Source organism: Zeugodacus cucurbitae, chromosome 2, assembly GCF_028554725.1.
Source record: "Zeugodacus cucurbitae isolate PBARC_wt_2022May chromosome 2, idZeuCucr1.2, whole genome shotgun sequence".
In the NCBI taxonomy this organism is placed as follows: Eukaryota; Metazoa; Arthropoda; class Insecta; order Diptera; family Tephritidae; genus Zeugodacus; species Zeugodacus cucurbitae.
The window spans coordinates 84,626,367-84,641,237 of NC_071667.1; the positions used below are offsets into that span (position 1 = coordinate 84,626,367).

A 14,871-nucleotide genomic window follows, 5' to 3' on the forward strand; every position below is an offset into this window, starting at 1 on the left:
TGAGTTAGCTGAAGAGCGGCTTTGTAGGAGCGAAGAGCGGAAGAGAGTTGAACTATCAAACGCATACACATGCATACTCATACGCATGAGTGTGTGCATGCGGTACGCCAGCCGACCGGTATATGCCAGGCAACAACAAAGTTAAATGTGAAACTGTCGGAATTGCGGTTTAATTTACATCTAACAACGACTTAACAAATGCTTAAGTTCTGCTGCACACACACACACGCTTGCCGACTGCCATGCCTTCCGTACTCGTACGTACATACATATGTACGTAAGCTGTGCGCATGAAAGCGAGTTAGCGGCGGCGGTAATGAATGCAATGCCAAGCGAAAGCCACAAGTAGCAAATGCTTAAAGGAATGTTTTGTTGGCGTCATTGCAGCACTCACACACACGTTTCCCCACGCCCCAGGCCCCACCAAAAACTGGTAGAAAGAATCAACTTAACTACATTTTGTATGTCTGTCTGAATGTATGTATGTGCAGTTATGTTTGTAGCATAAGTGTGGAAGTAAACAGGCATCTCTGTCATATCTGCTGTGTATCGAATACATATGGACTTTCGTTGGCTTTACATACGAATATGGCAAATGATCTGTATGTATGTGTACATATTATTTACAAATAACCAACGGAGCTACGAGGCTTCGCCGCGAAAAATTAGCAGTCAAATTAGTAGTTTTTATTTAAAATATGAAAATAATGGCAGCGTTGTTCTACCAGAGATCATGTTATCTTCCGCTTCATTCAGATTTATAGGACTTTTCATTTGATTTTAGCTCAATGGTCCAGAATTAGAGGTTCGATCCCATACATCAAGGTCTTTCCGGGTTCATCCCGAACGACAACCTAAAAATCTGAATCCAAAATACCAGGGTCTCTTTGGTTCAGACCGAACTTCCCCATAGGAACCTAAAAATCTCGATCAAAAATGCCAAAGTCTCTTTGGTTCAGACAGAACTTCCCCATGATAAGTTAGATCTCATGCACAAAGGTCTCATCTGCTTTAGACAAAACTCCAACCAAAAAGTTCGATCTGGTCTTGACCAAGGTCTCTTCTGCTTTAGACAAAACTCCAAACCAAAAAGCTCGATCTGGTCTGAACCAAGGTCTCTTCTGCTTCAGCCCGAGCTTAGTGATTCTCCTGCTTCATCCAGAACTTCACCGTAAAAAGTTAGATTCCATACACCAAGATCTCTTCAGTTTCATGCCGAACTCCGAGCTTTTTATCTCTCCCCAGACCCATTACTAAAAGGTATATAATGACCAAAGCGCAATCTGAAACTCCAAAATTTCACAGACCGAAATTTCCATAATTTCTGTTGTTTTATCTCCATTCACGAAGCATTTAGTTACAGTTTTCCCAATATGCTCTGTATATTGTCTTTAAACTTTCAAAAGTGTCTACCAAAGACAGTCTGAAGATCACATGCGGACACAAGAGTAAATACAATATATTCTAGTATTTCTGTGTCTTACATTCTGCTGCTGCTGCTTCAAGCTCACATTTCGCTTCCACACCAACTAGTTGTGTTTGATTCGTTTTATTATTGCTTTATTTTATTTTATTTTATTTTTTTTTTTTGTTTTTGTTTTTGTTTTTTATTTTGTGGTAAAACGAGTTTTCGAGCTGTGAGTTTATTTCTCGCTATTTGTTTTGCTTTCTTAACCTGCCTTGTCTGACTGATACTCTCATGTGCATACTCGTCTACACCAGCTTACCAAACTAACCGCGTATTGGTGTTGGTGTTGGTGTTGACTGCTGGCGCAAACTTCTGGCCAAGCAGGCGGCCAACTCGTCATACTACATTCGTACGTTGTGAACTGAGCTGAGCGGTTGCTTTTTGTACTTAGCTTAGCTTAACACTGTTTCTATAGCTGCTCAGCATTGCTTAGTCTACGCTTTGGGAATTGAAGCATTCGATATTTCATGGCACATGTGAGGTAGTTATTAAATTCATTCCATAAAACTTGTGCTTTTGCTAAAATCGAGAATTTTGTGGCGAAAATTCGTTGTGAAAAATAAAGAGAAAACGCGGAAAATAGCGTGAAAGTTGTGTGAAAATAGCTGTGCATTAAAGCGTTCCAGCACACCGTTTCCACACTCGCACACTTGCATGAGCCATTCCACAGACACACGTATATATATGTATATTCATATATATATATATATGTATATATAAAAAAGTTGTGTGTGCCGTCTAATGCAATTGTGTGTGTGTGTTGCAGTGTTTGAATGCACTTGTAGACGCCACGGCTAGCGACCAGCAGCACTTTAGCGCAGCAAACGCCAGGAATATCGTGTAAATATTTACACTGAGCTAATAAAAAGTGCGCTTTGACGGTATTTTAATGAGCCAAGTGAACAGTACTGCAACTGAAAAAGTGAAACAAAGCTTAAAATAACAAAGAAAAAATATAAAAGAAGGAAGTGAAAAAACTTACAGCAACGGAAGCAACATAAACATCCGTAAAAGGCCAAGAGTTGCAGAGTTTTCAAAAATAAAAACAAAAAGAACAAACAACAAAAACTAAGTGCGACTAAGTAGTGGTGAAAATAAATAAAAGCGATAAATAACAACAACAGCAACAATCGCACTTCCGAACTACAGTTAAAATTTTATGACAACAGCTTGAGTAACATTGGCAATCGAAGCAGCAGCGCTGAAGAGTCACCAAGTCGTGGTGAACTATTACAAATTAGCAACAACAGCGGCCATAAAAACAACAACAACACTTTGATATAATTCGAAAAGACCAACATCTAATGACTACAACACAACAACAATTACAAGTAAGTAACGAGCAATTGCCAGTAGATTCAGCTATCTTGTCTTCGGACATCCCCTCAAAGCCTCCATTTGCGGAATAATAAACTTCCAGAGCGCTTTATGTCATAACCAATTTATTTAAATCGATTCGGATAACAGCTATTGTTGTTGGTCTCATGCTAATCGGTTTATTGGCGCTCAGTCGCTCTGTCGTTAAAATTGTAAGTGCTGAAATATGCTGTGAGGTTAGGCTATTAATCTTAGAGAATACCCTGTAGGACATGATGTTGGATGAAACACAAATCGATTCTTTAGAAGTGCCTATATTTTTAATGTTGTTGTAAACTAATTTTTATAATTTTTGGAACCATAAATGTATTTTGGAATTTAGTGGTGTTGTAGGTAAGATAGGGACTGTATCTTGATTGCGCCAATTTTTAGGTTAAGTTGAATGTAAACTATCAAATATTATTTAATTTAAATTTAGCATAAAACTTATTAATGGAACTTACTCGGATTAACAAATAAATTCATTTGTTACTAGTTTGACCTTACGATTAGAGGAATACATTTTTAAAACAGTAGAATAATAGTTTTTGGAACAAGGTAACATAATCAGGAACTCTTTGCCCCAACGTATGCAGTCTCTGCGTATTCCGTACAAAGATATAATTATAGATTTACCATATCAGTTGGGAAATAATGTGAAAAGGCGAAGTTTCATCATTCATTCAATCATCATAATCTGGTCCTAAAGGCATTGAAGCGCTTTGGAATCTACTAGAGATCTACTTCTATGTATATCTCCTAAGTTCATATGTATGACCTCCGCTCCTAGTGTCCTTTTGTCTGCATAACATCCTCCTACATACTTATAAACACAAAAATTCTTGCTGCGGCAATATTATCGCATTTTTATTCTTTTGACTTTTATTCGCTTGTAACTTTTAGCTTAGCTTCTCTCCGTTTGAGCTATTTATGTGCGAATTTTTCACAGTTTATAAGTCGGCTGGCATTTTTTGCGTTCCACATTAAGACAGCAGACGCCAAATGTGGACACTAGAATGCGAAATGCGAGTGAGAAGCGTTGCAGACACGAAAAATCATTGTAGCGCAACACTAGAAGGTATTTTAATTACAACTCCTGTCAACAGTACGCCCTTACTTGCTACATACATTTGTGCGGGTATGTGTTGGTGTTCTGAAACCTTTCGTGTGTCGTATAACTCTTGCACTTGCGTGTGCCAGCCGCAGATCACGCCTTACATCCGCAAAGACGCTGAGTTGTTGTTCTGCTGTTTGCGGTTGGAAAGCTGTGATTCAATTGAAAATTGAGACCCGCACTTACACAACGGCACTGTTTGTGTAATTATAAAGCACAGTGCGTCTCGTTGCTCTGGTTTTACCTTTTGAAGAGCAGTCACCAACAGCAGCCGCAACGGCAACGGCAAGAACAGCAACAACGTCACATTATCCATCGATACACCTACTTAAAAATTTAGAAAGCTGTTTGTGATAATTTTTTCGGTTTACTTACATTTTGTTTGCTCTTTGTAGGTTTTTCTCAGTGCGGCTGCTCGGCTCTTCAACCGCCCGTTTCACGGTCTATCGCACTGTCCGCTTAGCAATTTAAGGTTGTTTGTTTTTTTTCTACTTTTCCAGTTAAATTACTTTTGTGTGGTATGCTGTTAACTGCCTTATTTAGGGCGTTCTTTTGTGTTTTGACTCTGGTGCGCGAACGACATTGCCCATTCATTTCGATTGAACATTTTGGTTTGAGAGTTTTAACATTTGAACGCGCGGGTCACAAGTGCTTTGAAGCCAAGGTCGAATTAATGGTTGAATTGCACTTGGTGTGTTGAATACATTTTTATTAAGCGAAGGAAAATGTAGTTTGGATTATACTTATTTATGGACATATAAAACTATATAATAGTGAAAAAGGTATGAAGGTCTATTTCGCTTTCTTTACAAAATATTTATTTTCTCGCCTGATGATAAGAGGATGAGTGAAATTTAAAGGGACCTATGAAAAATCTGAGTTATACCCTCTTTTTTTAATATAAGCATATAGAGAAGTAGACCTGAGTCTTTCCTTGTTATTACACTTTCACCTCCTATACTTCTATAAATTTGATTGGTTTCATATCGAACACTTTGTCTTAAGCTTTAGATTTGGATTTTCAAAAATTATTAACGATTTTATACAATTTCCCTTTTACTCTCGCAATATGGGAAATTATTGTAGGGATATTTTTGAAGGAAATTTTGAACACACTCTCAATTATCCTTGCAGTAAGAGCGTATGGCAGCACTACACAGCTGCAGTGACAAGTGTCATAATTGACAGTTCTACAATTCAATTTTAAAGTATTTGTATTTTTGTTTTTGATCGTGATCCTTGTGTTTAGATCTGCCGATATATGTATTAGTATATAAATATTTACAAAGTTAACAAGTTCAAATGATTAGTACATCTCTCAACGAAAATGATGGAAAGCGAATGGATAATAGCATGGAGGTATCTGTATCCGAAATAAACAATTCCCGACTTCAGTGTTCGCAATCGTCAGTCTCAAGTGAAGGTGATCTATCATTCTCCTTAGCAGCTGATCGAGAATTAAATGCGCTAGACATTGGAGATGAGCTTCCAGCGTTTGAATTCAGACTTATCTCACCGCACGGCCGTACACCTTCGCCGATAGACATCAACGCAGAAGATTTACAAACACCAACTCGTCAACCAATATTAGATGATGATTCTACACCTAGTGCCGGCCTAAATTCTGATTTTGTTGCACTTCAAGAAATCAACGCAATGATAAGTCCGCCTGCAGACAGTGAAGAAAACAAAGCAAACCTCAGTCGTTGCAATAGTCTCGAGACAATATTTGAAGGCGTATTCTTAAATACACCACCAAAAAATGCAACTAATCTACGTAAAGTCAATTCAATGCGGAGTAATCTTTTCGAGAAAAAGTTTATGACTCGAATGAACAGTGGCAAAGAAAATCAAATGCCAAATGGCGTCAATGCAGTTAGTACATCCACGAACGTCTACAAGCCCAAAGAGCACAATCCTCACCCTAATGTAAAATAATGTAAGAATTGTTAGAGCGTTCTAAACAAAATGGTTCCAACAATAAAAAGTTTAAGATCTACCGATATGTAAAATAAATATATGTTATGTAATGTATGCATTCTTTGTAACTATAAATAAAGAACAAATAATTAGTGATTAAATAGTATATATTTTATTTAAAATTTGAGCAGAGGTTTCAATTACCAAAAAATTGCGTATGTTTGATTGTCGCTTCTTTTTTAGTACTCTTACAGACTTTCTTATTTTAAATAATTTTAAAACTAGGTGAATTTAAAAAATAACTACTAAAGATAAAGCGAGCTTAAAAATTCTATTTTAATTAATAAACATGGTCTTCAACGCGTATAAATATGATATTTCACTGAAAATGCATCTATCACCATTTTTATTCTTTATGATTGTTATGAAGTTGTAAATATTTATATTTTTTTTAAATATATGTGCTTAATATTTCTCGTACTTCCAGTGCGGTCCCATCTAAAATTTAAATTACACTTTTTGGTGTGTAACAGTCTGTTTTCTTATTCCCTCCTATTGTCTAGTACATGTAGCATGAGGATATTAAAAAATGTATGTTTTCCATAAATTATTATTTTTGTAACTTTTTAGAAAGCCATTCAATTTATTTTCGAGTAGTTTTTTTAACATTACTGAGAAAATCTCAGCAAGATACACTACTTACTTGTGTACATACTTGTGGCTTAGCAGCATACGTTTATACATATATCACCGGAAAGCGTTTCCTATTCAAAATTGAGGTTCTGTGGTTCTGTGGTCAAAGAAACTATGTATGTACATACATATCTTGATATGCAAGGGGACGTCTGTGATTTATGGAATAAAAATTGAATTGAGTATTTTCGAAAACTGCATTACATGCAGGTATAAAAAATAATTGGTTGTCCGTAGTTGCTTTGTATTGTACTTAAGTATGTAAATCGTGCATAAATAATTGTACATTCGTTTGTTTGTATATGTGCATGAGTAACACTTTGGTATTCAATTTGTATACCGGCTAGCTATGAGTTAGTCAGCAAGCCGGAGACTGGAATTTACGTGTTTCATACGTTTGGCGGAATTTTTGATTAACAACGAGAGTATGCCAAGAGAATGTGATCAATAAACACTAGCTCATGAACCACATACTTAAATCACATACATACAAACATACAATGTGTGTTGAAATTTGCCATACTAACTCGCCCTCAACGAAAGCGTTTATACCAGCTAACGTTTTAGCCTTCAGTGATTTGAAACTGTAAACTGTTAATTAAATTCGGTTATTGAGTGGACAAGAGCGAATGCTGGCAATTTATATTATTTGACAGTATTAAATTAAAGCCATTTCGTTGGACAATGCATAGTTGTTTTTGTTATTTACTTAGATAATTTAATTCGAATTTAAGTAATTACATAGCGCTACCAAACATTTATGAATGATGACGTAGAGTAGTAAAGTTGAGCCCAGTTCAGCAAATAGCGAAAAAATATATATTAATGCGACCACAAAGCAAAATATATTCTAGCGAAACCATAAGACATGTTTCAGGATTTTCTAGCGTCACCGATCCATTAAGAGAATGCCATAACTCATAACCGTAATCACTTATACTTATATGTACATATATTTATAACATTCCGCCTTCCTACACCATTTAACTTTCTTCATAACGGTATAACTAATGCAAAAATATTGTTTATTTCTTTCCTTTTAGGAAAATTCATAAATCAAGCGAAGTAAATATTTGAAAAGGCAACAGTAAACAACGGTCAAATATATAAGGAAAACGCCACCAACTAGTGGCAGAGGAGTGAAGCAACCGCCAGAGCATTAGCTGCCAACAAACGTCCAGTCCAGTACAACTGTTTATTTGGGCCATTCATTGAAACAAGCCATCCACTTAACCACTTAAAGCGGTCAAACCGAGCGGTTGGTTAAAGACCCAAAAAGGACGCGCTACGCAACAGGACCACCCACTAACCACCCAGTACAGAAAAAATATACACTTACATACGGATATACGGTATAAGCGCATAAGGAAAGTGTGGCAAAACATTGTACGCATTGACCAATCAAGCCAAAAGCATCAGGCTAATCTCGGATCCTACATTATATTGTTGTACTGTTGTTGTGCCACAGGGTAAGTACCCACACAGTTGCACTGGCGCACTACAGACAACACTACAATAACACCAACAACCACAACAACGCCCCCAATTTTGTTGCCGGCGGCGGTAGTGGTGGTGCTGGTGTCGGTGTCGGTGCTGGCGCTGGAGTGCCCATTATTATGGAGGGCCCCGAGGTGACTTTCCTCTTTCAATTTGGCAGTTTGCGCGATGCTGTTTCGGTGGCCGCCAGCAGTTTGACGCTGAAGTCGCTTAAGGACTTAGCATGTGAATTTATCAATACAAAGGTGAGTTCGCTCCCCACAAGCGGTCGTGGCATCCAATTTTGTGTGGAGTTGAGATTTGCATATAAACTATATGATTGTGGGTTGTCATAAAGACCACACCTTAGCGCCGGATTGCTACCAACACAGCCACATATTTGTGTTTTGCGCGTGCATGACAAACTGAAATCCTTTGAGTTTTACTGATAGATTACATATTTCTGCCATAATGTTTAAATAATGCTTTAATCATACTCATTATGTTATTAGCTGAATTCTCTGAACGCAGATGCTTAAGTTAGCGGTGGGTGGGCGGAGCCTTATCATTTCATTATTACCTACATAGATATGTATGTATGTATATATGTTTAGTTTTCCCGCTTTTTTGTTCTCCATTATTTACTTTACCTCCTGGCTTGTCGCAGTGTCATCAATTATATTTGAAAAGATGATGAAACAGCATTTGACAAAGCATTTAATTTTCTAAGCACTCAGTTGCAGCGTAAATATTTCATTGCTTCGCACATAAAGTTTATGGGTGGCAAATAAATTTCCCAATACGTGTGTACATCCATCTCTCCATGCCGGCGCTGTATTTATGTACTGTCATAAATCGAGAACACGTAGGATCATAAAATATTTACAAAAATATTTCGCACGTTGTGTGCGAAATTGTGCGTCCTTGTGCGAATAAATTACAAGTCTTAAACCTATAAGGTCATAAAGGCAGTACTTCTCAAAAAAAGATGTAATCCAGAAAAATTTACTTAAATGTAACACGTCTTCAATATATCATAATACATCTCTTTATTACTCCCTAAACTCTGGACTAAAGATACACTGCAATTTATCTAAAATGATTATTTAAATTTGAAAAACCGTTATGAGGTATCAAAATGTGAGGTTAAACATAGACGCTAGATATAATCTGTTGAGAGGAGGTCTCTACTTAAACTAAAGGCTAGCGTCGGGTCTTTAGGAGTTGAATGTTGAGAGAAGAGTTCTTCAAAATATTACAACTTTAAAATATCATCACATACATATATACAGAGATCGCACCATAATCTTCGCAGAAAAAATGATAACTGTCCCATAAATGTCCAATGCACGCACGACCGTCTTTCCTCTTCATTAGCCGGCTGTCTACCCACTTCAATGTTGGCTTGACTTTACGGACGTCGCGCTCTAGATTGACCGTGTTATCGCGACTGTCACGTGCCCTTCGCACATTAATTGCCACGCATTAATTATTTTATTTTATTACAACATATTTTCCGGACGTCCACGAACATTTCGCCACCGTCGACTTTCGCAATACACTGTCGACCTTTCCGCCATGTATTTAATTCGATTTGCTGCGTATACCGTTATTTATGATGGAGGGGAATATGGTGCTCAGTACTTATTTCAACACACACAGAAGTCTCATGTCAAAAATAGGAGTGCATAAGTATTCGTGTGTGTGTGGGAGTATTCCCTTTTAATATTAATTTCGATTCGGATAAATATGGAATGTGGTCTGAATATTGCATATCATCAAAGTAATATCATAATTAGAAATGACATGGGGATTTTCGTAGCAATATCACATGTTGACTGAAATGCTCACAGTGTTGTTGCTTTTATCCAAATGCGACGGCTTATTTATTTATGAGTCAGTTCGAGTGGAAAATGATTATAAACGATAATACATATATGATATTATGTGGACTGGAGTATTTTAATTATTTATGCGATGTTAGTTTAGGTGAAACAGGGTCCTTTTAATAACCATAACGCATAAATCTAATGCTAATAAAGTCACTGTGCTTCGAGGCCCTTACAATTAGTTGACTCCAAAGTACCATTACTTTCTGCCTCACCTCTTATAAGAACCACATGTGAGAAAGCTTATTAAAATTGGTTGGGAACTCGTTTCTAAGTATATTTGGATTAAGATTAAAACCTTCCTATCTAAAAAAAGCACCCATGTCCAAATGTCTTCCAGTAACGAATTCAAACCATAATCAACGTTTTTTATTATAAAGTTATATTTAACGTTTTTCACTCTTTCGTCCTTGCTTTTCAGATACCCGACAGCGGTTTGACACATTTACCCGAGCGTGTACTACTCTTTCGCCATGACTACAACAGTCCCAATGTGTTGCACATTATCAACTCGGCTTCGGAAGTAGTCGACGAGACGTTGGTGGAAATCGTACTGACAGCCAGCCGTAAGTAGAGCCATTTGAATGACTCAAAAGTTTGAGTTTTTCCGCAAACAATTGTATGACATGTGTCCTTGTCCACTCGCCCACAGCTATTTTGTATCCCACGTCGGAAATGCCAACGCTAAAGCCACATACGCTCAATGTACATTCGTACAAAGCGCCAACATTTTGTGATTTCTGTGGTGAAATGCTATTCGGCTTGGTGCGCCAAGGACTCAAATGTGATGGTGAGTTTATGATTTTCAAGGAAATTGCCGAACAGCATTTATTATTATATGGCTCTTAATTCCACAGGTTGCGGCCAAAATTACCATAAACGTTGTGTGGTGAAGATACCCAACAATTGCAGTCGCCCCAATGATTCTACCTCGAGACGTTCGTCGGCGCTACAGCCGCCACGCAGTCCTTCGGGTGGTTCAACACAATCGCTGATTTCGAACGATGAACAGGCGCGGAGTGACGGCGGTAGCTCACTGGTAAAACGAATGTCGGATTTGATGAGCGATATAATTAAGAATTAGACTGTTGTAGAAAATTGCAGAGAGAAGTCGAAAGCTTAGAAAAGCAACAATTAAAAGACTAAACTAACGAACAAATTGAAAGCCTTGAAACCATTAACAGTAACATTATATAAAGGGTTTAATTTTATACATACTCTTAGTTTTTAGTTGGTGTGGGGTAGTTTTAAACACGCTCGAATACTCTCTCTTGAAGACATATAACGAATGAGATGATTGTCAAGATTAAACGGTCTGGTTTAGAGCATTTACAAAAACTTAAGCAATTATGAATTATTTTATATTTTTTTATTATTCCAATTTTAAAATTTAAACGAAGACATTTTATACCTATTTTGCAAACAACTTAATAAAGATACGAATATTAAATGTATATCTTGCCTTTTCCTTTATTGTTTTTGTTTTTCTTACAATTGTAAATACTCTACGCCAGATCACTCAGTGAAGCGCAAAATCGAACTGTCTAAAAACAAGGTTCACACTGTTTCTAATAGTCTTTCAATTATTTATTTCTCCTCCACTTTAGAGTGTTCCGCATTATCGTAGCCACAGTCGCTCTCCGTCCTCCAGCAGCCGCAATGGCACACACGGCAGCAATCACTGCCTCGCCGCCAACATTTCCATGTACACGCCCACTTTTGCTTACGCCGAGAAGATACGCATTCCACACACCTTCATGGTGCACACTTACGGCATACCGACCGTTTGTCAATACTGCAAGAAACTGCTGAAGGGTCTGTTTAAGCAGGGTCTGCAATGTAAGGATTGTCAATATAATGCGCATAAGAAATGTCTGGACAAAGTGCCACACGACTGTACCGGCGAGCGGCAGTTACAAGCCAACGATTATGCGGACAACACGCCCACACATGGCCATGCATCGAAAGCGGACAACTTCTTCCGCGAAGAGTTCGATGACAGTGATTTCGAAGACAATCCATCGCCAAGTGCTAGCGGTGGCTATATGAGCAACGCGGCGGCGCATAAGTATGGCTCGGCAGCTGCTGCTGCCAAATCTACGCGCACAGGGGTGCCAAAGACCACAACAAATGCGCACAATTCTCCGCCGGAACTGGTTAATGGGCTGGTCGGCAGCACGGATGGGCGAGGCGCATACGCGGATGCACGTAGCGCCGGTGAAGGACAGTCAATTGATGGACAATCGGAGCAATCGAGCTCGTCGTCATCGCCCAGTGCCAATATACCACTAATGCGTATCGTACAATCGGTGAAACACACAAAGAAACGTGGCGGCCAAGCCATCAAAGAGGGCTGGCTGGTACATTACACCAGCTTGGATAAGACAGTGAAACGTCACTACTGGCGCTTGGATTCGAAGACTCTAACGCTGACGCTGTTCCTCTCCGAACAGGGTAGTAAATATCACAAAGACATACCGCTATCTGAAATACAAGGTATAGACACAAATCGCGATTTCCGTGTAGACAACAACTATTGCTTCGAGCTGAAGACAGCTACGATTAGTTATTATGTGGGACAGGATCCATTGGTGGGTATACGTGAGGAGCAAGCGGTAAGACTGCCGCCCGCAGACAGCGGCATTGGCTCGGATATTGCCAAGAGCTGGGAGACAATCATCCGACAGGCCTATATGCATGTAACAAATACACGTAAGTACTAGAGGTACAAGTTTTTGTGAATTTCGTACAAGGTTTAGTTCGCTCTGTTTACAGAATGCTGCGAATCCGAAGAGAACGTACAGGATATGGGACAGTTGTATCAAATATTCCCAGACGAAGTGCTTGGTTCGGGTCAATTCGGCGTCGTTTACGGTGGCGTTCACAAGAAAACCAAACGTGAAGTGGCCATTAAAGTTATTGATAAGTTGCGGTTTCCCACCAAACAGGAAGCACAACTCAAAAATGAAGTTGCCATATTGCAGGTTAGCTATCATTAATTTAGTCACAAATGTTGAAAATATTAGTATAAAAACTGACTTTTTTCTTGCAGAACATTTCACATTGTGGTGTTGTGAATTTGGAGCGCATGTTCGAGACACCTGAACGCATATTTGTTGTGATGGAAAAGCTTAAAGGTGATATGTTGGAGATGATTCTCTCGCACGAACGCGGACGGCTCAGTGAACGGGTGACGAAATTCCTCATCACACAGATACTCATAGCGCTGAAGCATCTGCATAGCCAAAATATTGTGCATTGTGACTTGAAGCCAGAAAATGTGTTGCTCTCCTCCGACGCCGAATTTCCACAAGTCAAACTGTGTGATTTCGGTTATGCCAGAATTATTGGTGAGAAATCGTTTAGACGTTCGGTTGTGGGAACACCAGCCTACTTGGGTGAGTATGCGTCAACGTCCGTCTTATTAGCAAAAACAAAATGGCGTTTTTCGATATTTTCACAGCGCCAGAGGTGTTGCGCAACAAAGGCTACAACCGCTCACTGGATATGTGGAGTGTTGGCGTGATAATTTATGTCAGCTTGAGCGGCACGTTCCCCTTCAATGAAGAGGAGGATATAAATGATCAGATACAGAATGCCGCATTCATGTACCCCCCAAATCCATGGAAGGAGATCTCATCTAATGGTAAGCAGTTAGAACAAGCTACTACTGTTTTCACAGACTCCAAATAACACTTTCTCATCCCCTTAGCCATTGATCTCATCAACAATCTGCTACAGGTTAAACAACGCAAGCGCTACACAGTCGACAAAAGTCTACAGCACTATTGGCTTCAAGACAAGCAAACCTATCGAGATCTGCGCAATTTGGAGGGTCAAGTGGGTACACGCTATTTAACGCATGAGGCGGACGATATACGGTGGGCCAGCAGCGGTGACATGTGACCTGTTGGAGTAGAGACCGAAGATGCCAGTTCACAAGAAGGAAACCACAAAGATGCAGTGCAACAGAAGGATAATAACCAACAGCAATTATCACAATTGTCAGCCGGTGAACAGCAACGACCGCGTCATCGTCAAAAGTCATCCATAGAACAAGAACCACAACAACATCAACACATCGATGCGGAAGCTTGCGGCTGTCGCAGTCTGCCCAACACACCCAAAGTGGAAGCGATCGGTGATAAGGCCATCAAATGGATGCGTGGTCATCTGTGTCGGAATGTGAAATGAGATTCAGATACATTATACATATATTAGTTTAAAATTACAAAAATTAAATGTACGTGGATGTGTATTCAGTTAGTAGAGAAAGCAAATATGAAAATCTTTAGCAAAGCCATGGAAGGAGAACAAATTTTTCGTGAATATTTATAGAATTTAGTGATCTAACTACGACCAACTAACTACATATAGTAAATATAAAATACATATGTGCTACATACAGTATACAGACGCATATACAAAAATTCTCTAAAGTGCCCAATAGGCGAATTTGTTTCTTTACAAATTTTTCTATAACTAACAAAGTGAACAAGAAGTCGAGTAATCGCGTGAACGAAGTAGATGAGTATTTACAATTGTGGGCTATGGAAGCGCATATTGCTCTAATCACGAAAGTGTGTGATAATCTAAAACAATTTCAAACTATAATTTCACTTCAATAACAGTAACCCATACGACATGATAACCGTTAGCTTGTGACGCAATTTTGATTCAAGAGATATTCGTCGCACTTATTCTTGTATTTCCTCTGATTAAAACACACTTTCGGTATTGGAGCATTATTCACAGCAGATGTTTATATAAGATATAGAATTTTCCTCTCAACCGTACCTTACTCGATTTTTGTATGGAATTGTAATTTACTTGTAACACCTATGAACATAACAAAAAAGGAATTTAATTAAATTACACTTATAAATAAATAAATAAATAAATACATTTAAATACTATTATTGAGTGCGCCAAATAATGGCAAATACATACATAAA

General features: G+C 38.5%; 2 protein-coding genes across 2 annotated transcripts; both read left to right on the top strand.

Moving 5' to 3' along the window:
* Positions 1 to 1,593: 1,593 nt before the first annotated feature.
* Positions 1,594 to 14,859, top strand: LOC105218321 (serine/threonine-protein kinase D3). The gene is made up of 11 exons (XM_029044100.2): positions 1,594 to 1,949; positions 2,235 to 2,799; positions 7,595 to 8,293; positions 10,338 to 10,482; positions 10,569 to 10,706; positions 10,774 to 10,955; positions 11,524 to 12,628; positions 12,692 to 12,900; positions 12,969 to 13,314; positions 13,380 to 13,562; positions 13,629 to 14,859. Exons 3-11 carry the CDS (start codon positions 8,168 to 8,170, stop codon positions 13,820 to 13,822), a joined length of 2,628 nt encoding a protein of 875 aa, XP_028899933.2. The 5' UTR covers positions 1,594 to 1,949; positions 2,235 to 2,799; positions 7,595 to 8,167; the 3' UTR covers positions 13,823 to 14,859.
* On the top strand, positions 3,209 to 6,024 carry LOC105218317 (uncharacterized). The gene has a single exon (XM_011193832.3). The coding sequence runs from the start codon at positions 5,241 to 5,243 to the stop codon at positions 5,874 to 5,876; it is 636 nt and encodes a 211-aa protein (XP_011192134.2). The 5' UTR covers positions 3,209 to 5,240; the 3' UTR covers positions 5,877 to 6,024.
* Positions 14,860 to 14,871: the final 12 nt, after the last annotated feature.

Excerpts from the sequence above, each read along its gene's own strand:
- LOC105218317 (XM_011193832.3), top strand. The coding sequence starts at position 5,241 with ATGATTAGTACATCTCTCAACGAAAATGATGGAAAGCGAATGGATAAT.
- LOC105218321 (XM_029044100.2), top strand. The coding sequence starts at position 8,168 with ATGGAGGGCCCCGAGGTGACTTTCCTCTTTCAATTTGGCAGTTTGCGC. Across the intron at positions 10,956-11,523 it reads GTGACGGCGGTAGCTCACTG|AGTGTTCCGCATTATCGTAG; the intron begins GTAAAACGAATG and ends CCTCCACTTTAG. Across the intron at positions 12,629-12,691 it reads TATGCATGTAACAAATACAC|AATGCTGCGAATCCGAAGAG; the intron begins GTAAGTACTAGA and ends CTCTGTTTACAG.